Raw genomic sequence first — 25,332 nt, 5'->3', positions numbered from 1 at the left:
TTGTTTGCCTCCGTGCAACGCAGTTATTGAGATATCTGTTGAGGTTGGGAAAATGGATACCTTTAGACCTGACATTAGTGCTGTTGTTCCTGAAGCAGTGGGTGTGCTGAGTGGTGTTATTTTAACCATTTCTGTCCTGAACTCTTGGTTTGATTAGTGTGTTCGTTAACATTCAAGCTCATTCTCGTTAAATTGGGCCATGCAAATTTTTAAAAACCAAAGTTTGAGTATGACGGAGAGCCATGATGTCACTGCTGTCATTCGGCCCTTCAATCTGGATGGCCCTTCAGCAGCTGCAGCATTTACACATCGAGCAATGGGGCATCTGAACTCAGATCAGATGGTGCAAAAGGGCCCTCATGAATAACACAGCACTGCCTGGACCCAGACTGAACTCCGGTCAGGTCGTGCAAAGGAACCTCATGAATAACACAGACTGCATTAGGGCAGCTGATTATGCTCTGTGATGATGGGGTGATGGTTATTATGCAGTGTGTGTCTGTGTGTGTGTGCAGGGTCTTTGGGGTCTCCTGCCAAACATCTGTCTAATGAGATTCCTCCTCATGCACATTGAGGCCTGGTTTTTTTCCATTTAGAGGGCAAGATGAGAATTTTCTCTCCCTGGGGGTGCTGGAGCTGTAATTAGGGGTGCGTCAACCCTTGCCCCCCCCCACCTCCTGCGCCCTGAAGCTCACGTGATGTCTCATTTTTCTCCTCTTCACGGCTCTCAGGGATTGGAGTCTGTGCCGTTAATGTGAGGAAATCGCCTCCTAAGAAAGCGCCTCCTTTCGGAGTAAGTCCGGTAATCATTGCTGTAGCCGTGTGGCTTTGTGTTTTCGAACAGGCATGATGAATTAACAAGCCAAACAAGTGCTCAATACGTCATAAATGACAAATAACATACAAAGAAATCAATGGGAGAGACAAAAAATGGCAATGGATTAAATGAGCCATCAAGTGCTTTTTTCACATATGGGGCAACCTAAGATTGGACGGAAAAATTGGATCCATCAAAAGCATTATGTTCTGATGACATTTTTGTAACGTTTTCGTGTGGTTGTGCTATAGTATCACTGAGAGAGTCCTCTGCTATTGTAGGTACGTTGCATACTTGGGAGGTGGGGGGGTGGCAATCGGCAGCCACACCGCTACCTCTGAGTTCTTTAACTCGGCGAGTTCAAAGGTCAGTCATGTGCCGTGGGACTAATCAGCTCCAGCCCTCTTAGCATGTATTTGCTGCTCATTAGAAGCTCGCAGGCCTTCCTCCTGGAACAGGGCAACGGGCAGCAGTGTGCTGAGCGAGCTGAGCACCGGGGGGGGGTCTAGGGGACGTGGAACAGGGCAGCGGTCGGCGCACGCTTACCTTCGGCTGGAGCTCAGTGTCAGCCTCAATCATTGTCAGTCAGTTTAGCTATTAGTATTACTCTGAATACACTGAATACCTACTGTGTTACAGGGATGGGCACATTTCCTGTCTGTCTCACGGGGGGGGGGGGAGGTCCGGGGGCGATTCCGAGATGCCCAGCCGGTCTGAGCGCGTGGGTTCATTCGTGCTGAAGACTGGGCATCCCTCTCAGGGTGAATGAGCTCCGGAATGGAACTGTATTAAGTGATACGGATATATAGCACAATAGGTTACGTTACGTTATTGTCATTTAGCAGACACTCTTATCCAGAGTGACTTAGGTTAGAATTTTTACATGTTATCCACCAGTTACAACTGGATATTTACTAAGGCAATTCTGGGCAATTGCCTTGCCCAAGGGTACAACAGCAGTGCCCTAGCGGGGAATCAAGCCAGTGCTCCTTACCACTATGCTACACTGCCACCCCACAATGGGTATGTAATGTGCTTGTTTAACAACAGCAGGAAAACCGTGGGTAAGCTGCCGGGGCAGACATAGAGGCAGCGTTCCTCTCTCCCTCCCTGCGTGCTATCATTTCTCCTACAGCCCTTCCCTGTGATGTCAGAGCCTCCTTGAAGTTTCTGAAGAAAGTAGCATGTTCCCTCACACCTAGCCTACTGTTGTGTCTGTCTCTGGGGGAAAAAATGGACACCAAGGAACCTGGCCCATCTGACAAATGTCCAAGAGGCAGACAAGGGCAGGTCAATTTTCCTCTGCTCCACCTGAGGGTTCCCTCCTTTTTTTTTTACCGGACTCTTTCCCTCACTCCATGCTGTGCCGGGACTCGCAGGCCAATCGGAGGAATGAAACCTAGAGGCAGAAACACAAGGAGGTGCATGAGAAGACTTGCGAATTGGAAACCCCGTGGTGAAACTGATGGATTGCTGGTGTTACTGCTGTTCAGCTGGGTGCCAGGCTGATACTGTCCCTCTATTTGTCACACGGCTCCTGCTCTGCCCTGACGGATCTCTGCCGGACTCTGAGCCAGGCTGATAACGTAGAGCATGGCAAGGTGCTTATCAGCGCCAGGCCCCCGTGGTGGCCTCCACCTTGGGGTTTGGGGTTGGATGTAGTTTTTGGGTCCGAGCCTTGAGGGCACAGAAGGGGAAACAGCAGCCGGAAGTTTTTTCTGCTAAACGACAACAAATCCGCTCCGGGGCGCTCTGGACAGATCTGAGACCTGAGCTGAGCGCCAATATCGGCGTCCCTCAATCCTATCAGCAGGCCTTGGATCAGTGGCGGTCACGCTTTGAGCCAGCGCGTGAAGCCTTAGCTTCTGACATGCGCCATTCCCGGTCGGTGCGAAGGACTGATCCAGGGTCAATAAAGCCGTGTGTGTGAAAAAGGGTGCATCCAGGGTGCCGTGAACTGTGGGACGTCCCCACGCGGTTTCAGCGCTCACACCTGCGCCCCTTCTCCCCCCCCCTCACTTCCTGTGTTCTCCCAGAGGCCCCTGGGGTTTCGCGACAGCAGCTGGCGTGAGTCTGGCGGCTCCTGGCCCCTCTATCTCAGGGGTAAACAACACCTGCACACGCAGCGAGGCGTGTTATTAAAGCGTTCGTGATCGGCAACGCCTCTCGCCCCACTCCGGGCGCTTTGACTCCGTGCCTAATCGGCTCAGTGCAGGCTGCAGAAAACTCAAATTTGCTCTTTCGAGATCTCCATGAACTCTCTTTTGCACTTTCAGAACATGTATTTAGCCGTCACGATTTAGCTGTGGGATTCTGTGGTTAGCGGACGCAGGTGCCGCTTGTGCTCCTTCTCGAGTCGAGATGTCTGTTCTCGAAACCCGGCTTGTTTGATGAAGCCTGAATGCGCCATTGCTCTGAGACGAGAGTCAATCCCCTCATTAGAATGTGAGTAGAGGCCTCAGACACTCAGAGCAGTTAATCACCGCACTGCTGTGGACTCCCGTTTTCTCATGAAATTATATTGATGTAAAACCCTCCTGCCTGAGCTCATGGACTTTATTTGCCTTTTTGGCATAAGTTTAATGCTGCTGTCTGAACAGCCAACTTGCTGCCCACACAGAGTCAGGTGAAGCATTCACAGTTGACAGAAATAAATGGTACCAAGCACGGGAGATGTCTCGATGTGACTTTTGCAGAACAGTGTCTGGTTTTTTCTGTTTTTTTATTCAGGTAATCTTCACTTTTCAAATGCGAGTGAACTCGATGCACCAGGGTAATTGTGAACTTGTTTTCAGTTTTCGGCACTAGTGCAGTACTGCCTTAGCCAGCCATGATTCTGACTTTTGCTAGCCTGATTCCTGCTTGATACTGGGTATAAGATCTGTCAGCCTCAAAGGGCAGTCAAAAGGTCCCCGGTACTAATGAACAGGTGTTCTGACCTCCTTTGCCAAACCCTGTCAGCCCCACCCCACCACACCTGACCCAGGCCCAGTGAGAATGATGAAAATATATCCCTGTCATATGGAGAGGAGTGGGGGGGGCAAATTTATTGGCTGGTGGTGACAGGGAGGCTAGTGTTGGCTTTTCTTTGATTTTTTTCCCTCTTGTAGAGTGGTCTTTCCAAAACCCTGCCCCGGGCTACTGCTGTCAGACCTATTACTTACAAAACTATCCTACAGCGCTGATGACAATCCAGCAGGGTCTTACCACTCAATGATCTCATCTTATGGCAAATTGACTCATCCCACAGGCCATTTTTGAAGGGATTGCTGTTAATTGAAACGTTAAGGTTGACCTCCACACCATTGTTGAAAGGATTGAGCCGTGATTTATCTGAGATTAGCGAATATCGGCGGGGAAGGAAACGCCGCACACAGTAGTCTGACGAAGGGTTCAGAGCAGAACTCTTATCTTCAGTGACTGATAATGAAGTACGCCTTGATGAAACAGACGCGTCTTGTCTATTTGCTCTTGCTCAGTGCTGTGCAGGTTAACATCTGGGCGAAGGTCAAAGGTCAGCAGTGCCTGGTGTGTTATCGTGACACGTCTGCCACCCCGGTCCAGTTCGCTGAGGTGTTCGGTTTGCAGGCGTCTGATACTGAGGTTTCGGCCCATCGATTAGCTGACATTCAGATGTTCAGCAGTTCTGGTCACGGATCAATTTACAGTTCCAGCATCAGTCAGTCAGCCTTGGAAGACAGCACTGTAAACAGGAAGTCCTCTGAGTCATAAGAAAGCCTAAAAGGACTGAACTTTCAAAACCACCTACAGTAAAGGAAAACTGCACACATAATAACCTAAATTTTATACACAACACAGCATGCACACACCTACTAACCTAGAATTCAGCCGCAACACAGCAAGCAACCTAACCGACTATTCATATGAATAGAACAATGCTTGCCCACTTGCCAGCACATGGCACAGAAGCAAAATAATGGTGGTTATTGGGATAAATACCCATTCTGTGTATATGGTTGGAGAAGAAGGGAAATGCAAAAAAACTTGGTAGAGAGTACTTCTGTTAGTAGGCCTGTCTGTCTGTTTGTTTGTGGGTGGTACAGTTTTAAATAGAGGAACGTGAGATCAAAATCAAACCCTTCATTTTAAAAAAGCCTTATGATAGAGTCCTGTCTTCCCCATTCACAGTTGCATTTGAAGCTTACCTCAGCTGCTCCCACGGCTCACATGCCATCTTGTGATTGGCTACATTACCCCGTGCCTCGCGCAATCAGCAAAAATCAGCCTACAGTTCTGGTCTTTAATCTGCACGCAGCGAAAGGCAAACGGCGGTTTGAAGGTTCTTGTCATAATTAAAGTTCATTGGCTCGGCGGGGTGTAATTGAGCGGGAACGTTTCTGCATAAATCGTGTGCTCAAGTTAAACGGCAGCCGCAGAGAGTGGGAATGTCAGAGAGTGATTGCGTTGTGGCACCGGGGTGATTAGCTTGATATGAATGAACTTCGGCTCTCTCCTCCCCCAGAGGAGCCTGGGATTGCTGTGCGGATACAGAAGCGTGGCTTCCATTGGAGCGAGCGCTGAAACCGAAACGCACAGCCCCTCCCTTTTCTGGGTTTCAGAGTACCAAATGAGTGGGAATATTTATACCTCTCTAAGCGCTGCTCTCCTCGTACACGTGAGAGCCTACCAGAAACGTCGCCTCCTGCGAAATTAAGCTTCCTCACAGCTGGCCGCCCAGAAAACGCGAACGGACTGAAAGAGCGGCTCCCGTGGGATGCCATTCTGATGGTTGCTGCGGCGTGTGCCGAAAACGCAACCCGCAGCCAGCATCCGCCTTGTACCACGTCTCATCATGTCAGCACAAATTACCCATCAGGCACCTCTCTGCCCCCTCCAGAGGAATTAGCAGAACAGCCACTTATTGGAGAACAGGACTAGTGGTTGCCAGTGTTAGCTTTAAGTCCCCACAGCAGTGACAGACCCAGCAGTGAGGAGGGGTTAGTGGAAATTCAGGCACTCTGTATAAAGCCCTTGTAGACTTCCCAGGCAGCTGTGCTGGGACTGATTAGCATTATTCATATTTCTATTGTCATTCATTTACTTGAGAGCCTTGAATGAATCTGTCTCACATCAGGACAGTTAACCATGAAGACTATGCCCTATAGGTTTGCAGTGACTAAACCCAATTGAATTACACTGATAATAGCTAGGATGAGTTTATTATTATTGTTTGTTTCCATGATAGAATTCTGATAACAGAGTGATTTCCTGTACCCAAACCCCTCCCCCCACCCCTGATCATGTTCCTCCCTGTGTTCTCGTGCATAGACAGGTGTCTGCCATTATCGCTGGGTGGTTTGGCGCACTCACCACAGGTGACCCCACGCCCTTCCCAAAAAATCTCCACCCTGTTGGTTTACTTGCCTTACTTGCTGTTTATTTTACATATAGCATTGAAATGTGTTTTGGATTCAGATATGGTAGGTTATATATACTTGGCTTCCTTTATTTTCTAGGCTGTCTAGTCTTTGCTGCCACAGCCATTTCAGTTCAGTATGTAATTTACATACAGTGAAGCCATGACAAAACGGAAAAAATAAAAGAATTTAGGGTTAGTGTTAGGGATAGGGCTTGAATAGTGTCATGTTCACACTCACTGGTCTGGGAATGTTGTTAGCCTGGTCTGACACTGTTGCTCATTCGTCTTGAAAGGGTACACTTCTGTTCTTTTGTGCTGGAAGATCAGAGCGTCTGCTAAATGAATGTAATGCAATGTAATGAACTTAGTTACTGAGTTTATGCTGAGTAAGTTAACCACGAACATCAGGTCTGTTGCTCTGACCTCTGCAGTGTGCAGGTCTTTGCATTCTTGCAGTGTTTCAGAAGGAGGCTTTGGTCTGCATGTCTCTGGCAGTTCCTGCCTGGGAGATGGATTGCTGTAGTGCGCTGGGAGATAAGTCTGAGGCCCCCCTGCCCACGTGGTTTGTGGAGGTGTCCGTGCCAGCCGCAACAGAGACTGCGGCCGCAAAAGAGGGGGGAGATAAATTTTGGCCTTGTGCCTCTCATGTTGAGATACTTGCCTCGAACCCAGAGGAGGTATGTGTGGGCGAGCGTGCCCCGGAGAGAATACGTGCTTGTTTGCACGGTAAGAATGGGACCTCGCTCTGTTCCTGGTTTCTGCAGAAATTTGTCTCTGGTCTTTGACTTCCCAAGCACTGGTGGTTACATGGAGATCTACTCTCCTAGAAAAGAGTTGCATGCTGGGAGTGTCCGGAGTTTCTCCTCACCCTGTTCAAGCAGGCACAGGAGAGAGACGGTGACCGTAGATTTGTCCAGCCCACCCCCACATACAGACCAGAGAAGGCTCTGGGGTTCTCCTTTGGGAAGTTTTTGTTGTGTATGAGATTTTTAACCCATGCTCTGGCAAAGACTTATGCGTCTCCTCCAGGTCTATTTTGAGTGTAGGTGAGATGAGCTCAGTAACTATCTGTTGTCTTTCAATTCTGCAGCTGTGTGCGGGTCAAAGCACCCTTTTAAAAGAAGTGACTCAGACAGGTCAGAGACAATGAGATACAATCTTTACAAAGAGGTCATGTAACAGGCTTACATGCTAAATACAGCATAGCCTTTTTGAACATAAGTGAAAGTAACACTTATCACTTACAGGGATCATCCCAGGAAGGATTCTCTCACTTTTTCTGTATCTCTCAGGATCTCCAAGCCCCGTTTTATCTGTGATTTTGGAGTACACTGTCTGGATTTCCAGTGAAAGCTCCTTTGTTGGACGACAGCTTGTTCGCGGATGATAACATCTTTAAATTAGGATGTTTACTTGCATCGTGCTGGATTTCAGTAACAACAGCCAAGTTGTTATGAAGAGATACAGCCAACACAGAGCTTTTTGATATACAGTGGTAAACAGACGTTGACCTCTATTTGACTCCTGAATGCCGCTATGAAATAATTCATCTGAAGTGAGCAGTCCCCAATGCTGAGCAATATACCCAATAAATGCAGCCATTGTAAGAAGTAGCGTTAGCCATATTGCTACAATTTGTGAAAATGATCACGCATTTCTTACATGTCAATAAATACCAGCAAACAAAGCAGGAATGGTTTCCGCTCTTGGTGAACTCAAACGAAACAAAAATAATTTTCTGATTGTTTTTGTAATAATCTCAATAGTAAAATGTTTGTCTAGACTATATTTGTTTTTTTTCCTACATCATGGTCAATATTACCTGGATTCTTTATTTGCCCTAAAGATAATCTCAGACATGCCAGTGTGAGCCCACATCTTGGAGATATTGAGTGGGATTACTCAAACTGTTATTACATGTCTCTGGCAGATTCCTCTGTGGAGAACGTGAAATATGCCGCTGTCTAATTCCCATCTCCACAGCGTTACACACGATCTATACCCTGCAGATGCCTTAATTGATATATGAAATATTGTTCAAGTCGTTTATGAGTTTTTATGTCCTGCCAAAGGTGCTATGAATATTGAATGCAATATAAATGTTTGATGTGCTGCTACTTGCTGTAATTGAGCCGTGCACCTGCAAGTAGTCGTGGGAATGGAGTGGTCAGCAATGGTTTTTGGGAGTATCCCTTACCAACAAGCTGGTGACATCCTGACAGAAGCAGTTGGAATGTGGAGGGCCTTTCCGTAGGGGTGCAGGTCTGGCCAGGGTAGATCATATTAATATTGCAACCTCTTGCTTTGGGCATGGAGTGTGGTACCACCATGCATAATGAAAATACAAGCGGCTCACTGGGATCTATTCCTCTTTGACTGGAAGAGCTTGAATGGGTGTGAAGTGTAGACAGAGACTGCCATGGCATTACACCTTGTAATACACAATTGTGTTCTGTTCATCTTGCTGAGTTCATGTACAGATTTATAATTCATTACCTATGGAGCCCCAAGGCCTGTGACTACAGCAGGACTTCTGCTCGGTGTAGCTGTAAAGCCTGAGAAGGTGGAGGGAGCTAATGAGTGTACCGCATTCAGGAGGCACACAGGTCAGTAGCTCCAGCTTCTCCCTGACATCAACAGTTCTGTAAGCAGCTGTGTTCATAGCGATTTAACCCCACTGCAAATGCAGTACTTTTTTGTGAGGTTATTTGAGGCTGGATCTTTCTGACATCCCATATTTTTTGACCAAGCCACCATGTTTCTCCTGAAATGGCAGGAATAAAAAAAAGGAAAAGCAGAAATAACTGTTCTGCGGAAACGCACAGTCAATTCTTTTGTTTAGAAGCGTCACAGAATGAGCCCCTCAGAACACGTCCAGGGAGTCCATTTAGGGAAAAGAAGGCAGTTTTTGTCCCCACGCTAGACGGAATAAAGTGCTGTGAAGGAGTGAAGTGTGTGCTGTGTGTTTCCCTGTTTCTGATGAGTGGATGGCACGTCGGGTTGCGTAAGTTTGGATCGAGCAGGATTCTCCCGGGTCGTCAGCAGCGCAGTGACCCTCGTGTCCCATTAGTGAGATTCATGGCGGGCTCGTTGTTTTCTCTGCATGACAAATGAAGCGGACCGTGTCTGCACCACTCTGGAGGCCGCAGCCAGCCTTTGCGCGCTCTCAGCATTAATCTAACGGCTTGCCGTGTCACCCCTCTGTGTGCTCTGCCCTGTCAGGCGATCTCGTATCAGAGCCGTCCCATGATTCCCGCGGCCCGGCTCTCTCGTTTGGACCGGCGCTGGCTTGCGGTTCCCCTGACCTTGCTCTCCGCCGCGTCCCTTATCTCCCGTCCCGGCTTGGAGAGGAAGGCCGTCAGCTGTCAGGAACGTGGAAAACTCGCAGCCTGTTAGAGGGCCGGGAACGCGGGGCTGCTGGAAGCCGCGCGCCCCGCGGTGTGAAATAGCTGTGATAATTGTAGCGGCAGGTGTGAAATGTGGATATATTTAGCTCTGAGGGGATAGCGCCGTCTGAGAAGGTGCTTGAGCCGAATCCAGCGGTTTAATCAGTGCGGTGCAGAATCGGCTGTGGCTTTACTGCCAGTGGTGGTAATTATACAGCAAGGTTTATTACGTGGCTTAGCAAGTACTGTGAACAAGTTAAATCACAGGAGTCACAGTTTGGTATCAGCTTTATGATGCAATGGCTTTATGTTACAAGATTTGCTGTCGGAAAACATATTTAAAGTACTGATAAAGGAGACTTTTAAGAAAGTTCTAGACCTTGAGATTTGTCCTTTTGAAAAAAAACTCTCCTGGCTGCCTCCGGCACAGAACAAAGTCTGGCACTGATGAACTTCATGTACTTTTACAGTGGGGTGTTGAAATGTGTCATTTTGAACAGACATACAGTATGTAGGGAAGATAAAGATCTTCAGAACCAATGCTCATGATCTCATAATTAACCCTGATGTCATAGTGGTGATGTCATAGTTATGTGTCGTAGTACACTATTGTAGTGCAGTGATGTGATAGTGGTTGACACTGATGTCACAGTGGTTTAAACCTGGAGAGTGACTGGGACACTGGATCTTCCCCCCACCCTGACCCTTTGCGTCAGTGTATCCCCGATGCGTTAAACATTGCTTTTCTCTGTCTTTCAACGGGATACATTTCTTCGGTAATATAGAAATATTCTCCATGAAATCAATATGTGGTTTGCCCTTTTAAAACCAGCATGTCCCCTCAGCATCCTAAGCCTATCCTGGGCCCTCTGACTGCCCTGCCAACAGCGAACCCAGCGGTGATTACCAATGCTACCCCGCGATGAGATCAATAGCTGGCTTTGCCTCTGACACCACACCAATCTCCGGTTAATGGAATCTATTCTTAGACTTTCTGGAGTGTTGCCCCGGTTCATTTGCAAACAGCAACGGCAGCAGCAGCAGCACCCACACAGACCCACACAGCAGCAGTGCCTGACTGCAGTCCAAAGCCGAGCGCTGTTCACCGCCACGCTGCCTTGTACTTGTGGAAACTAGCTGTCATCGCAAGAGGCGGCTGCTGCTGCTTAAGATTAAAGTTACTGACTCAGTTGCTGCCGTTGAAGGTGGCGGTTCTCGTGTTCCCGCCGGTTGTGAAGTACAGGCAGGCTGCGCTAATGAGAACTAGGCCAGCTGTGACAGTGGCACTCCCCGTCACTGCAGACAACTGACCTCTTTTTAGGAGAGACACAACACGGAGTTCTGGGCTAGATACACATCTGGACAAGATTTAAAGGCTGAAGGTTTTTTTTTAATCTTGTGGGGCTGCTTGCAGGTCAATGAATTTGTGCTACATTGTCCTAATGTGTGCGGAGAAAACACTGACTTTAACCCAGACCAAAAAAAAAACCACCACTGATATGATTGCAAAAGAGAGTGGCTTGATTAGAGTGCAGTGGTAGCCAGCACACTTTGTTTGCCGTGTTCACAAGTTATAAAAGTAATGCTTATCCAAACCTAGTAGACACTATGAAGTTCCCATTACCAACAACTGATGATGCCATCAGGGCCTCTTATTTATAGCCAGAATGTGAAATTGGTCACGTGGGAGCATCAGAAAACGACACAATCATAGCCAAAACCGTCCACGTCTGTCTGTGCAGTGGGTCTCTCGTGGTATCCCTTGGTCTGTTCCCTTGTTGGTGGAATCGAACCCAGTGAGGGACAGCGTCTCAGAAATGGGCTGATGCTTTCCTAAAACCGTGAGTCAGAGACACTGCGCTGCTGTGTAACTGAGTAACTGGGTCATGACGCAGCGCTAATCCGGTCCAAAGGCCCGTGTGTGTCCCCTGCCCTGATGCCGCTCTGGGAATCTGCTGGGTGGACGTTCCAGCACGACCCTTGCCGTTAGCGGGATCTGTTAGCCCGAGATAACGGGATTAATCAGAGAAGGCAGATGTATGTGCCTCACCCTCCTCCCAGTGAAATAGAAAGGACAGTAGAGGATACAGCAATGCTCGAATCTGCCATTAAGGGAGGGTAAGGGACAGACAGACACTAGAATTCCCCTGGAAGCGATGGTAGAGGAGAAGGAGGACAGAACGGAAGGACACTAGGCTGACAGAGACTGGAGGAGAAAAGTGTACTGGGCTTGCCAATGAAGGAACGACATTGGAGAATGAGAGAGGGCTATGGATAAAGGATAAAAGAACAAGGCCTGATCTTGCTGGGATATTGATGCTGAGATTGGGGACCTCTCTGTGCAAGGCTGAGAGCATCAATAATCCTATTCTGTGAGACAGCAGAGCGTCCTCTGGAGCTTATAGCATAGTCCCACAGGTCTTAACAGAGTCTGACTGGGCTCCCAGCTCATTATCCCAACCCGGTGCATTATGGGATAGTAACCTCTTCCCCACTTCACTGAGCAGACTGCAGTGGAATACTTGTCAGTAGTCAATGGATTACTGTGGGATCCCTGATAAAACTAAACCTCTTTGCAAGCACAACGTACAGCCAGGAGAGGCACCTGTAATCCATCTGACTGAGTGCTCACCGTATGCATAGCAAATAATGCGTATCTGCCAGAGGTGCTTTGAAATAACACACTAATGCCTTATCTCTGAATGCTGCTCCTAGCATATCGCTAACTAATATTCAAGCTCTAAGTCATGCTCGAAGTCATACATGTGTTCCATTCTCCGTTTACATCCATGTTCATGTTGAGCAATGTTTGCCATGCTTTTTTTTTCAGTATGCTCCTCCATGTTTGCCCACGCATTATTTGCTTCTGTTTGTCTGGTTTTTTTTTCTGTTTGGTTTGACATGCACTTTTCTGTGTTTTCTGCTTGTGTGACCATAGCTTTGTACCAATGGCTAGAAGCAGATCGGCAGGGCAGGAGCCCAGACGCTGCAAACGCAGGTAACAAAACCCGCGCGCCAACCTGGCAAGAGTGCCACCCTGCTGTTGCTCCGCCCTTGCTGTTGCCCCGCCCCCTAACCCCGCCCCTTCTTCCCTTCTCCTCCTCCTGTTCTCCTTCCCCTGCCTCAGGTGTTGAAAAATGTGGGTCAGGTCCCTGTTATTCCACATCAGCCATTTTTTTCCACCCCCCCCCGCCGCCTGTTCTGTCCCGTGACAAGGGGGGGGGGGGTTTCTCCCGGCCCTGCATTTTGTTTTTCGTCATTGCTCTGCCCTCCTTCCCCAGGGGGGTTCAGCTCACGTGCCGCTCTCTGGGAGAGAGAGCCGATTCGTTCTGACAAAGAGGCTTACAGAGCTGGCCTCCGTGCGGGCCTCTGCCCCGTCCACAGCACGGCCCTGCCTGTCAGAGCAGACGGCGTGTAAACTTCAGGGAGCCTGGCTCGTGCTGGAGGGGGACTCAACGCCAGGGGGACATGCATTCGATTCGATTAGATTAGATCAGACTAAATTAGATTAGATTTAGATCACCTCACTGTGCTTGCGTGAGGGTAGTGTTTCCACGGCCCACGCAGTAAGAACAACAAAGACGGCTTGTGCAACCCGACAGAGCGGTCAGTAGTACGGTATATTAGCAAACAGACAAATTCAATCACTTATTATCCAGAATACCGTACCTGTTCGTTCATTCACCATTCAGAATGTTTACAGCAGCGGGGATAAGGCTGTCATCGTTCAGCAGAGCGAGCGGCGGTGTCTGTCACACAGACAGGAAACAGTGGCGTGAAGAGATAACATCGCGCCTCGGAGATCTAAGAGATTTGCTCTTATCTCCCGGTGTGAGGAAAACGTAGAGAAAATACTGAAAAGGCACCATACGCTGCATACAGAGCATACACTGAAGTCTCACAAAAAACAAATTTCGGGTTTATGTAACAGACATTTCCCAGGTGCTCAAACTCCAGCAGGGGCTGTTGGTACTGAGTTCACTGCCTCCTGTCCATGCATGGAGAAACGGTAGGTGTTTAGATAAGCCTAGGTATATCAGTTTCCAAGAGCAGTGCCCTATCCACAAGGCAAAATTTAAACAATCTGCGTGAGAACAGGCATGTGTTCATTGCCTGCAGTCATTAACATACATATGGAGACATGTATACACACGCACACACGCACACACACACAGTGTACACATGCATGCTGTATATAGACAGACAGACATTTTGCTGATGCCTTGCAGACACGTCCATCCATGCAGTTGCAAGCTCGAATTGTTCGCAGCTCTCTCTCCCGCCCCGCTGTCGCTAACGGCAGCACACATCCGCCAAGATATCAAGACACCTACCTGCCTCTGCATTATTCATCCCTGCCTCCTCTAACACATTCAGCCACCCCCCCCCCCCCACCAAAATGTCTCATCAAAGCAGTAACCAAATCCCCAGCCAAAGGCAGTCTGTCAGGAAAGACTGTGGAATGGACTGCCCCCCGCCCCCTTTCACGTCACACTGCCCCCTTCAGGTGGTCGATATATGGCATCTCTAATGAACAAAGGCAGCTCGTCAGTAACAGACAGCTACCCCTCAGAGTGAGGCGTACACAAGCTCGCGTATTGATGGACCTTGTGGGGGAAATGCATCGCGATTGCTTCAACTGTCGAGCTCTGCTTACCTCTCTCTGTTTCTGATTCTGTCTTTTTATTCTTATGAAAAATGCCATATGAAAGTCCATGCTATTGTATGTGATAATTGGGTAACAAAATGAGCTCCTTTGGGTTGTGTGTGTGAGGGGGTGTGGCCATTGGAGGCAAGCCACACCCATTGGGCGTGTTCAAGGTCCCACTCGCTGCAGCTGATTGGCAGTCCTTGTCTCTGTGGGATCAGATCCTCCCTTTGCTTCCTCCTTCCTTCCTGCTTTTCCTTTGCTGTTTAACCTGGCCTCATCCCCCTAGTCTCTCTTCCTTTTGCTTGTGTTAAGTCCCTGTGACAGTGCTAATTTTCTGTGCAATCATCTACACCACCTCTCACACTGTGTGTGTGTGCGTGTGTGTGTGTCTGTGTGTGTGCACACGTCACGTTGTCAGTGGATATATTCTCAGGCAGAAGGTGAAGAGGCAGCTGAACTTGACATCAGCCCCCAAGTCTTCTTTACTGAGAACATTACATTTCTGTACCTTCTTCAAAATGAAACTGCTGGGAATCTGAGCTGAATCAAAACCTCCAAGTGGGGCGGTTTCACATTCCACATTCTTTTCATTGTTGACTCTCGTCTGCTTGTTAAAGCAGCATCACCCCCATTATTTCACAAATGTCAGTACCCAGCGGAAATCAATAAAATCACAACACTGTAGAATCATCAATATTGTAGAGAAGTATTTTACAGCGTGTTGCCACAACATTAAACATTAAAACACGGCGTATTAGCCGTGCAGATGGATTCCCAGTGAAAGTCACTACTGATTAGCCTTCTTTTCGGCCGCTGCAGACACGAGAGGCCTTGGGGGTCTGTATACAGGCATCCGGCATCAGCTTTAATTAAGGTCCAAACTTAATTGTGAATTCCAAACAAGCGCCCACACCAGCACGTCTACCCCACTGCTCAGCACACAGACAGGACTGTACTGCCTGGTCCGCCGCTTTATCTGTTGTATATAGACTAATCTGTAAACTACTGGCCGCCTCCTGTCCACCACACCGTAAAACAGGCGCTGATTTGATTGACCTCTGCGCCATGGGAGGGGGACACAGCTGTCCCCAGAAGAGGCTCTGTTTAAGAGGGGGGCATGACGTGCATTCGGAAGGGGAGATCAGCCGTGTCCTTGCGCCACCCGCCAGACAGCTATTCACACAGACGGTGGTGGGGTGGGGGGGGTGGGGGGGTTAGGAAGAGGTGAGGGACGTTAACTCTGCCACCGTGACGAACAGGGACTGAGGGATATCGCTATGGAGACAGCCCCCCCCCCCCAATCCATCCCCAAGAACAGAGAGAGCTGATGTGGTCTTATCACCTGCCAGGTGGTGTGGCCCTAATCTCAAAGTCAGCCTTCAGAAAGGGCTGCCCCTGCTGGGATATGAAGCACAGAGAGCCCCCCTTCCCAGCCCCTTGCCTTAATACTTTCACATATGAAATAAGTATGAAACTCCAGAATGGAAATGTCTCACTGTTTGTAATTCATCTTGTGCACAGCACACAAAACAGCTTGCCATGCTAGCGCTAATCGCACGTAATGTCATTTAGCTCTTAATTTGTGTGCTGCTTGCCTTATCGCCCTGGCTTGGCTGTGGAAGTCAGAGAGATTTGGGCGTTGAGATTTCACGCGTCCTGCTTCACGGGACACTCTCAGTGCAGCACATCCTTTGATCACCTCTTAGCCAATCAGTATGCAGCTTTGCCCCTCAAAGCTATCAGACACCTAGACAGAGGTATACCTTTGTCGTAATCATTATTCTTATTACTCGGAGGCCTGAGGGCACTTCAGACCCCGGGAACTGAGTGCTTTAGCACACCTCTTTGTGAGGAGACATTGTTGAAGTGACAAGATTCTCATTAAAATGACTCCTCTTAAAACTGTAGAAAAAAAAAACAATGTGTCTGGGCTTTAACAGTCAGATTGTATCTGAATAGCTAATAGTTAACCACACGGTCTGAGATTGGTGGCTCGCAGTACAACTGAGCCTTTGTTGATGCAATCCATTTTCATTTTCTTAGCTGAGAACATCGCGTGTTTTCAACAACTCAAGCTATACTTTAGGTTTTACTGTGAGCACATTCCTGGTGTAAACATATTACAGCACATATAGCACATATGCTCTGAGCATTAAACTGCACACTACACATTAACGCTACATTGGTTAGCTCCTGGTTAATCTGTGAAGATATATTTGTTGCTGTAACAGGGTAGTTGGTTTCTGTGCCTAGGTGGCCAAGCATGTAGTTTTTCTGCCTTCAGCACTCACACTATGGTTCAGCATCATAAACATCAGCTTTTCTCTCTATCCCTGTTGAGTTTATCATAGGCTAATAGTGGGTCTGGAATGGAATTAGTGCTAGGGATTTCAGCACTAATAAATACATACATTCAAAATCCATTTAATAAGATCAGGCCTTCATTACAGTAACCCTTTTATTTCCTGTATGGCTCCGCACAGGGGATTAAAAAAAATTCCCATTCAATTATTCCCCAGATTAGCATTCTGTAAGGTGCCCGTCTACTTTAAATACAGGTTTTCAGTTGCGGAGGAATTATGGGATGTAACTGGAGGATTTTTTTCCGTTCAGCACGGATCCGTTCTGATGGATCAGATGGGGTTTAATCTCAACCACACTCATTCCCGTTGATCCATGGCGTCTGACTTTTTTCTGATTTTTATCATCCTTTAAATTGGCACCGGGTTCTTTTGTCTTCCTGCATGCCAACCAGCGTGTATGTAAATGAATCTGCAGTATAAACTGGACACTTGTTAATAATACCTTATTATTGTTGTGTAAAATACCAAATTAATTCTGATGCCAGGTATGTAAAGTAAATATTGGCCTGACATCAAAATGTTCCAGCGCATTTTCAGAACCCACCCTAGTCATACTTGCGTGAGCTTCAAAAGACTGCCATCCTTTTGAAGGGGGTATTTATTCATCAATCTTCATCATCACTTATTCATTCACACCGCGGAAACTGGGATAAGCTTAACCCAATAAGCACCCAAGTCTGCACACAACTCATTTGCGTACTTGACGAGAATATGAATAGGATCATAACTGCAGCAGGGATGTGGAACGCCTGCTGTAAGAGGCATCTTCCTCTTGCTGTAGATCCAGCATTTCATTGCGTAGATGGGTACATTTGATTTACCTCTCCTTGGCTCAGTTAATGTTGTAAATAAAGAAAATGCCAGGATGTGTTTTACCTGCAGTAAATATCCATCAGCAGCTGCTGGGGACTGCAGCATAGCTTTTCCCATGTGACACTCTTCGAACAGAATAAATGACTGCTGCTATTGACCTTGCCGTGTATGTACTCGCAGGCGATAACCGCGTTCCTGATCCTTCCCATCAATCTTTCCCACCCCTCTCTCACTCCCCGACCTTCCCTGACCCCCCCTGCTGGACCAGAGGAGGCAGGGAAACAGAGCCGTGGTCGATGGTCGACCCTCCCGTTATTGGAAATTAATGAGCGGGTGTCATTCTTTCCGCTCAGGGGAACGGATGAGCTGAATCTCTAGGGCAATGGAGAGCGATGAATTAATAAATTAACCCATTAGCTATTTCAACACAGAGGCTGCTTGCCGTAAGGCCCATATTTCTCTGCCATTTATTTAATACCGAATCACACCTTTGGACAAGGTCATGTGTCAAATTATTTGAGGCCTGCACATTATTGAGTCGTTTATTTTCTTCGGTTTTTGGAATGTAACGCTACATGTGGAATAATTCTTACGTCAATTTCTACGGCTTTGTTTCCCTGACGTTGGAACATTTTATAGAGCCAGTACAGCTGTCTTGGTTTCCTTAACTGGGGTGTGGCTGGAGAGGTTAAATGCATCAGGATGTCACGCAGCCGTGAAAGGACTAAGACTGCGGTGTCAGACTGAGCTAGCTGACCGACCAAGCTGATTTCCCAGGTTTAGCGGTTGTGTCAGCACATCGACCAATCGAGGCCTGCAGAGGTGCAGAACCTTTCACCTTCACCTGTCAGTCATCAGAGCCTCATACAGTAGCTATGCGCCCTGTCTTTATAAGGGTATAACCGCCGCCACACACCCATCTGCACTCATTTCCCCATCCACCAATCACCTTGTTTCTGCACTGCACCGTGGGAGTGGAATTCCTCTCCGTCAGCAGATGCTGTGCCGAAGCTCTCCCCGGTGAACCCTCTCTAAGCCCCAGCGCTCAATCGCAAAATGTGACCCGCCAAAGAACAGTGCACCCACAATGCATCGCTGCAATCAGGAGCAGGACACCGCGTACAGTGCGGCTGTGTTTGCTTGCCTTCCTCCTCTCCTCTTGTTTCTCAGTAATCCCCGTCTGTGTGGGTGATTTGATTCCCCTTTTTGCAAATGCGTGTTCCATTAACACGGTTTTCACGGGGCCAGAGCGGCAGGTGTGGGCGGGGTGAAAACCAGAGCCTGGTGTGTGGCGCTCGGAGGCCACTCCGCATAGTGGCCCTCGGTGACGAAGCCCCTGGCATGTCTCATCCCCCTCCTCCACTCTCCGTCCCTCTTATAGGTCATCTAAATTACCCACATTGACCCATGAGTCGATGGCCCCATTTGACACGGGTCAGTCAGATAAGTAAACCGGGTTTCCTTACGCTACCTTGAGGCGCGATTAGCTGTGGAAGGAGGGCGTGTCTTCTCCTTTTACACCCTCTCTCTCCCATTGAGGTAAACAAGGAGCCAGCAGTGTGTGCAAATTAAACCAGACTAGAGCTCCGGGGCACTCTATAGGTGGAAGAGCAGTCCAGCTTGACAGTTAATAGTACTCGCCATCATCCTTTGTTGAGAAAAATCAGTAGGTGCCTTTATCCGTGTTCTGCCATTTTCAATTACGTTTATCTGGGGAGCTGCATGTGACTTCTGCACGTTTCACCTACACGTGGCTTTTAAATGGAAACGGCATTCATAGCAAGGCCATGTATAAATGCACGTCAGTGTGTGCTATTGGAAGCAAGTCATTACTGTCTCTTTCTCACACTCCCTCTCCTCCTCTAACACTTCTCTCACTCTCTCTTTTTATTCATTACTCCCATCTTTCTCTCTTTCTTTCCCACCTTTCCTACTCCTTTGTCTCTTGCTGCCTCTCTCCCCCATTTCTCTCTCTCTCTCTCTCCCTCTCTCTCTCTTTCTCACTCATTGTTAATTTCTTGGCTCTTTTTTACTCCATAGGTAAGTTAGTTATCTGGAGAAAATGGATGTATTTCAGTTCAAGGCTGTAGTGCTTTTCGTCCTTGACAGACAACTGATCCTGTCCCTGCTGAAGCAAGTGGTTCCACACTCACTTCATATCCCTGGTTCAAGCAGTACCGAGTTTGAATGTCTGGACATATTTATAACTAGGCATTCTTTATGTTAAACAACAGATTTGCCAATAAATTGACAGCTCATGGCCCAGAATCTCATTTGGCCCACACTGTAATCTGTTTGTAAGTGCACCAGATCATATTACACACACTTTGTACCTTTAATCCACCTGTATGGGTCAGCCCCTTCTGGAATCATGACCTCATTCTCAGTTGTAGGTTTTTTTTCCTTCTCTCTGCCTAACATGCACCTGCTGTCCCTGTTACCTGAGCTCCACGGAAGCATAACGGCCGCAGAGTTTGACAGAGAGCTGACCCCCTCTCCCCCTCCTGTCTTCCAGGCGAGAACTTTGAGCAGAGCCCCCTCAAGAGGACCTTCAAGTCCAAAGTCCTCGCTCACTTCCCTGAGAACATTGAGTGGAACCCCTTTGATCAGGATGCGGTCAACATGGTGAGTGTAAAACGGCAGTGGGTCGTGAGGGACAGGAAGTCAGGTTTAGGGACAGGAAATGGGCTTTGGGGGGGAAAATAAATGGGTTTAGCTGGCAGTTAATGGGGATTGTAACAGGTGATGTTGGTTCAGGGACAGTAACTGGGGTTTAGCGATAGGAAATGGGGCAGAACTGTTTGGGCTGGACTGTAAATAGAGTTTGTAGCAGATGATGGAAGTTGGGGGATGGTAAATCAAGTTAGAGTGCCAGTAAAGTGGGTTTAAGGGACTGAAATGGGGTTTACAGCAGAAGACTGAGTGTTGGAGTCATTTCATGTGGTTTAGAGGACAGTAAATGGACTTTAGGGCTTATTTGGAATACTGTTGCATTACGTTGAGTGTGGAGATTAAGTTCTCCAGATCCTGTTCAGTCAAGTGATAAGGAAAAAATAAAATGTGCTGGATAATGTAAATTAAATTAAAGTAAATCAAACTATTTTACTTTCACACTCTGTTAGTGGTGTCTGGGTGAAGACACAATGCTCTTTTACCCAAGGAATTGTGGGTAACCACATTCAGATCCTTTCAAAATATTAATCTGTCTACCAGCAGCATGGAGTAGAACACGCTTTTGAGTCGAGGCCAGATAAGACTAGTTACTTCCTATATTTAAGTGCAAACTGGTCATGATTTGTGTTTCTTCTTTGCGAAATTGATACGTAGATAAATTGCCTGCTGATGCGCAGTGGAGATTAGCCTGTAATTGTGTTTGTATCCACTGTTCTCGCCGTTGGGGCCAGTGATTTGTACCAATCCCCCCGTGACTCAGCCATTAGCCATAGTTACGACCGGCCAAAGAGGCAGGGCCGTCTACTGTTACCTGTCCATGTGGACGAAATGGAAAGTGAGTCACTGGATCGCCCACCCCCCCTCCTTCCGCGCCCCATAAATACAAGGTCATATTTTCCACCGTGGGTTCAATTTCCACTCCACGCTTGCATCAGCGCCGTTAAATAATTCAGTGCTGGTTCTCTACTTGCGTTGGCATGGAAACGGCCTCTGTGTGCGTTCCCCTATGGGCAATGGACACCTGGATGGTTCCGTCTCATGGACTGACATCATGGGTCCAATTCACACAGGCAAGGGGGATTGTGGGTAATTTAAGATTCCTCTGTTTGACACATGAAGGTATGGTCATCTGGGACACCGTACAGTACAATGCCTGCATCTTGGAAGAGAATGACAGAGGCAAGGGGTTATGGGTTATCTGCAATGAGATTTCTCCATATGCAATGATCCAATGAGGAAATGTGGAGCTATACTTGGGTTGCAGAAGGTTTTAGTTATGGCTAGTGGATCAGAAACCCTTTGTGTCACAATGTCTTCATTGAAACAGCAGTCTCCTCTCTTCCAATTGGTTATTGCTGTCAGGCGTCAGCTTCTGCAGCTTATTCCTATTCATCGTCACCTGTTTGGTTGTTCCTATTGGCTGTTACTCCCAACGTTATGTTCTCCTGGAGGAATTCTGAGTATTCTGAGTGTAATAACTGTAATGTTTTCTATGAATCTGATAGATGTAATTATACATTCGTGGTAAATGACTCCTGACTCCTGTGGGGGGTATGGAATTGCCAGAGGTGGTGTAATGAAAAGACCCCCAATAATTACCAATCCCACTCTCTCCTGAGGGGGGAAAAGACCAGCTGTCTGATTATCGCTATTTATATTCCGGTCCAGATATCATAAATCCGCCTCACTTGCGGAGCACCCAGGCGAGGAAGCCCTCAGAATGGATGGCTAATCATTAACCTGGCTGTGGGAGGGGGGGTCTCCTGGTGTATATTTTCAAGTTTGAGTAGATCAGAGAGATTGAAGTGTATCCCCTGAGGGTCACGTTTAATAAGAGTCATTTTAGCACGGATAGAAGCAGTGTAGTTGTGCCGCCGGCTTGCTTGGCAGTCAGCCAGCGCTAGTTACACTTGGAGGCTGAGCTGGTATGGGTCAGTTTGATGAGAAAGATAGAGATTGAGACTGATAGAGACTGAACTAAGCAAGGAAGTCCGGTTCCAGCTCTTGGGGTATGACTGTTCAAGTCATTTCGATTTGGAATCTCAATTGCTTTGAACGTTATTCCAGTTAAAGACCTCGTTTAAGTTATCCACGTTTAAGGTAGAGCAAAAAATGGATGTTCCTAAGAGAGTGGCTGGAATATTGTGTGTGTGTGTGTGTGTGTGTGTGTGTGTGTATTCCCAGCCTGCTCTGAGCCACAGGCAGACAGTAGTAGGGTCCTGCTGATCTCTCTTTGTCGGCCTCTTCGTGACAGGAGCTGGAGCTTCTGCTCTCTCTCTTAGTCCTTAGAGTTTGCGTCAGTCGTGAGCTCACTACAGCTCCTCCAGGGGCTCTATTGTGCCGGACGCGGGCAGTGTGAAGGAGGCGATTCACAGCCCCGAGCAGCATGGAGAATACATACAGTGGGGCTATTACACGAGATTAAGGTCTCCTTTCAGGGAGCCCTGATTGAATCTCTTTGTGTATCACACCAGCAGAACAATGGAGAGCAGCCCATGATACAAATGAGAACCACAGAGCACTTTTCCTTCTCTGGCAATACAAGCCACGTCTGGCCGGCCACTTGTGGCTGAATACCAGTGCTTTGCTTTATAAGGAGCAAAGTGAGAAGGAAGAGGTTATGGATAAAGGTCGTAGATTATGGATAAAGGGCAAAGTGGAATGAAATGAGGGGTTTGTGTACATGGAGATATGTCACGCCGCTAGCGGGGCTTAGCGTTATTAATCACCGTATCATTATATCAGCTAATATCAGATTATGTCAGATGAAAAGCAGGCCATCAGTGGAGGTGGATCACCCTTGGAAACAGCGCTGACGCCAGCGTGATAATGTTATTACCTTAGCACGATGTGTGATGTTTTTTGGGATTTTGCTTCTCAGGGAATCACTGGTGAAAATGTGAGAGAACACACCGGTGTGATTTGTGGCAAAAATGATGAGAGAGAGAGAGGCATTGGGAAATAGAGGCAGCAGTGAACTAATTTAATTTCCTTCATTCGTTGCCAAAGTTAATCTAAGGAAGACTAGCAGCCCCTTTAAATTGGCTGAGTGTGTCCCTTGAGGTCTTTTTTCATTTTAGAATGTACATTATTCCTGATTAGAATGTGCCACATTTCAGAGGAAAATGCATTTTTTGGTTTATCTATAGTACTGCCACATTCCACCACTCATGTCAGTCCTGCTGATATTCAGCATTATTTTAGTCATTCAGAATTAGATAATGTGTGTATGTATGTGTGTATATATGTATAAGTGTATGTGATAGTGTATGTACGTATGTATATCTGTGTGAGTGTGTGTGGCATATTAAATCTGTGGTTTTGCTCTAAGCTCTCAGTGCCTCTGAGCAGCATGAAACAGAGCAGCATGTTCCTGAGCTTCAGAGCGTGGGTCTCTGGGTTTTTATTGAACAGATTTATAGATTACAGGGCATCACATTCTATTTACTGAACAATTTACCTTCATCGGAGACAAAATTGCAACCTGCTTTTTCCCGTATTTGCATGACTAATCACTGGAAACATCTCTGGAGCATCTGTGGAGGATTTTGGCAGCGTTAACGATCTGCGTTCTTCCCTCTCCCCCTCCCTCCCCAGCTCTGCATGCCCAAAGGCCTGTCGTTCCGCACGCAGGCGGAGCCCCGCGAGCCGCGCTTCCACTCCTTCCTGATCACGCGGGAGGACGGCTCGCGCACCTACGGCTTCGTGCACACCTTCTACGAGGAGGTGACAAGCGCGCCCATCCGCGCCGCCATGCAGACGCTCTACCAGATGCACCACGCCGGCCACGCCGCCGCCGCCGCTTCCTCCTCGTCCTCCTCCAGCATGGACTCACTGGCCAGTAGCCTGGATGAGGGCGAGGGCGGGGCGGGGCCCCCGGCCCAGGCGCCGCCCCCCTGCGGCGGCTGCTCGGGCGCGTACGACGCCGCCCGCGACACGCTCTACGCCTCCAAGGCGCTGTGCCTGATCACGCCGCTGCCCTTCATGCACGCCTGCCGCCGCTTCCTGGCGCAGCTGCACCGCGCCGCGGCCGGGCCCCGCCCCCCGCCGCTGCCGCTGGAGAGCTACGTCCACAACCTGCTGTACGAGGTGCCCCTCCCGCCGCCGGGGCGGGCCCTCAAGTTCCACGGCGTCTACGAGCCGATCGTGTGCCAGCGGCCGGGCCCCGGGGAGCTCCCGTTGGCCGACTTCCCCCTGGGAGACGCCTTCCAGCTGCTGGGGGTGGAGAACCTGGTGCAGCTCTTCACCTGCGTCCTACTGGAGATGCAGATCCTGCTCTACTCGCAAGGTGGGCCGCCGTCGCCGTGCACGTGCGGGGGTGGTGTATTTATGGGATGTATTTAAAGCGCTGTACATGGGTGCGTTTTATGGGCTGGGTCTGTAAACATATTGAGATTCACATTGCCTCATCGTCCTTCGAAGAGCAAACTGGTCCCACAGTTCAATGAGCTCCATCCTATAGTCTTATATGATGCATGTGCTGACATAGGACATGCTGTATGTAACACAGTACATACCGGTGGTTGGTTCGAAGTGTAGTTCAATGTGAATTGGTCCAGTTACCTCATGTATATTAAACACTTACAAATATTAAACAATTAGGACTGAGGAGTAATCTTATAGATACGCTGGTGTTTGTATGCCTAACTGCTGTGTGTTGTGGTTCACTTCTCCTTTATTCCCATGAAGCTATATTTTAACCTCAGCACAATCAGGTACCTGATTATCTGATGCTAATTCTGTTAGCTTTTCTTTCCCAGAGCTGGGGGGGGGAGGGTGGAGAACAGGCCCAATTCAGGCTGGAGGCGCACTGCAGTGTCTCGGCTCGATTTCATTCTCCCCATGTTCATAGGAGCAGTTTAAATGCAAACATTCAGGGAAACAACTTTACAGGAAAACTCTGCAAACGAGCAGCATTTCGGAAGAGTGGTGTCTAGGGAGAGAGAGAGTGTAAGAGTGGGCACTGCCAGCTCATTAATCAAACCTTGAGAGCTTTGTCGCGGTTAGAACGGTCGAAGCCGAGCTCGAATTCTGAAAAAGTTCCAGCGGCCGATCGATCAGTCTGAACCAGACACAGACGGGAAATCTGGATGCTTGTTGCTCTGTCCTCATGATGCCAGGTACACAGATTGTGTTTAACTGCACTTTCACACACCTTTCATAGTTTTGTGAGCGGTGTTTAGCCTGGGCCTTCACACTCCTTGCTGTGCTGGGTATGATATTACACTGCCTGATGCTAATGGAAGCAA

The 25,332-nt window shown here is 48.1% G+C and overlaps 1 protein-coding gene across 3 annotated transcripts in view; it reads left to right on the top strand.

Moving 5' to 3' along the window:
• Window positions 1-25,332, top strand: part of dennd5b (DENN/MADD domain containing 5B) — an 81,970-nt gene that overhangs the window by 19,894 nt on the left and 36,744 nt on the right. For 2 of the 3 annotated variants that reach the window (XM_036519925.1, XM_036519924.1), the window contains exons 2-4: window positions 12,522-12,581; window positions 19,926-20,035; window positions 23,681-24,371. In XM_036519925.1, the coding sequence (XP_036375818.1) occupies window positions 12,522-12,581; window positions 19,926-20,035; window positions 23,681-24,371 (861 nt within the window). The remainder of the gene's footprint in view (window positions 1-12,521; window positions 12,582-19,925; window positions 20,036-23,680; window positions 24,372-25,332) is intronic. The other variant, XM_036519927.1, reaches the window with a different exon arrangement.

The sequence above is a fragment of the Megalops cyprinoides genome, chromosome 25 (assembly GCF_013368585.1).
Source record: "Megalops cyprinoides isolate fMegCyp1 chromosome 25, fMegCyp1.pri, whole genome shotgun sequence".
Lineage (NCBI taxonomy): Eukaryota > Metazoa > Chordata > Actinopteri > Elopiformes > Megalopidae > Megalops > Megalops cyprinoides.
This window is presented reverse-complemented; position numbering and strand designations above follow the sequence as displayed.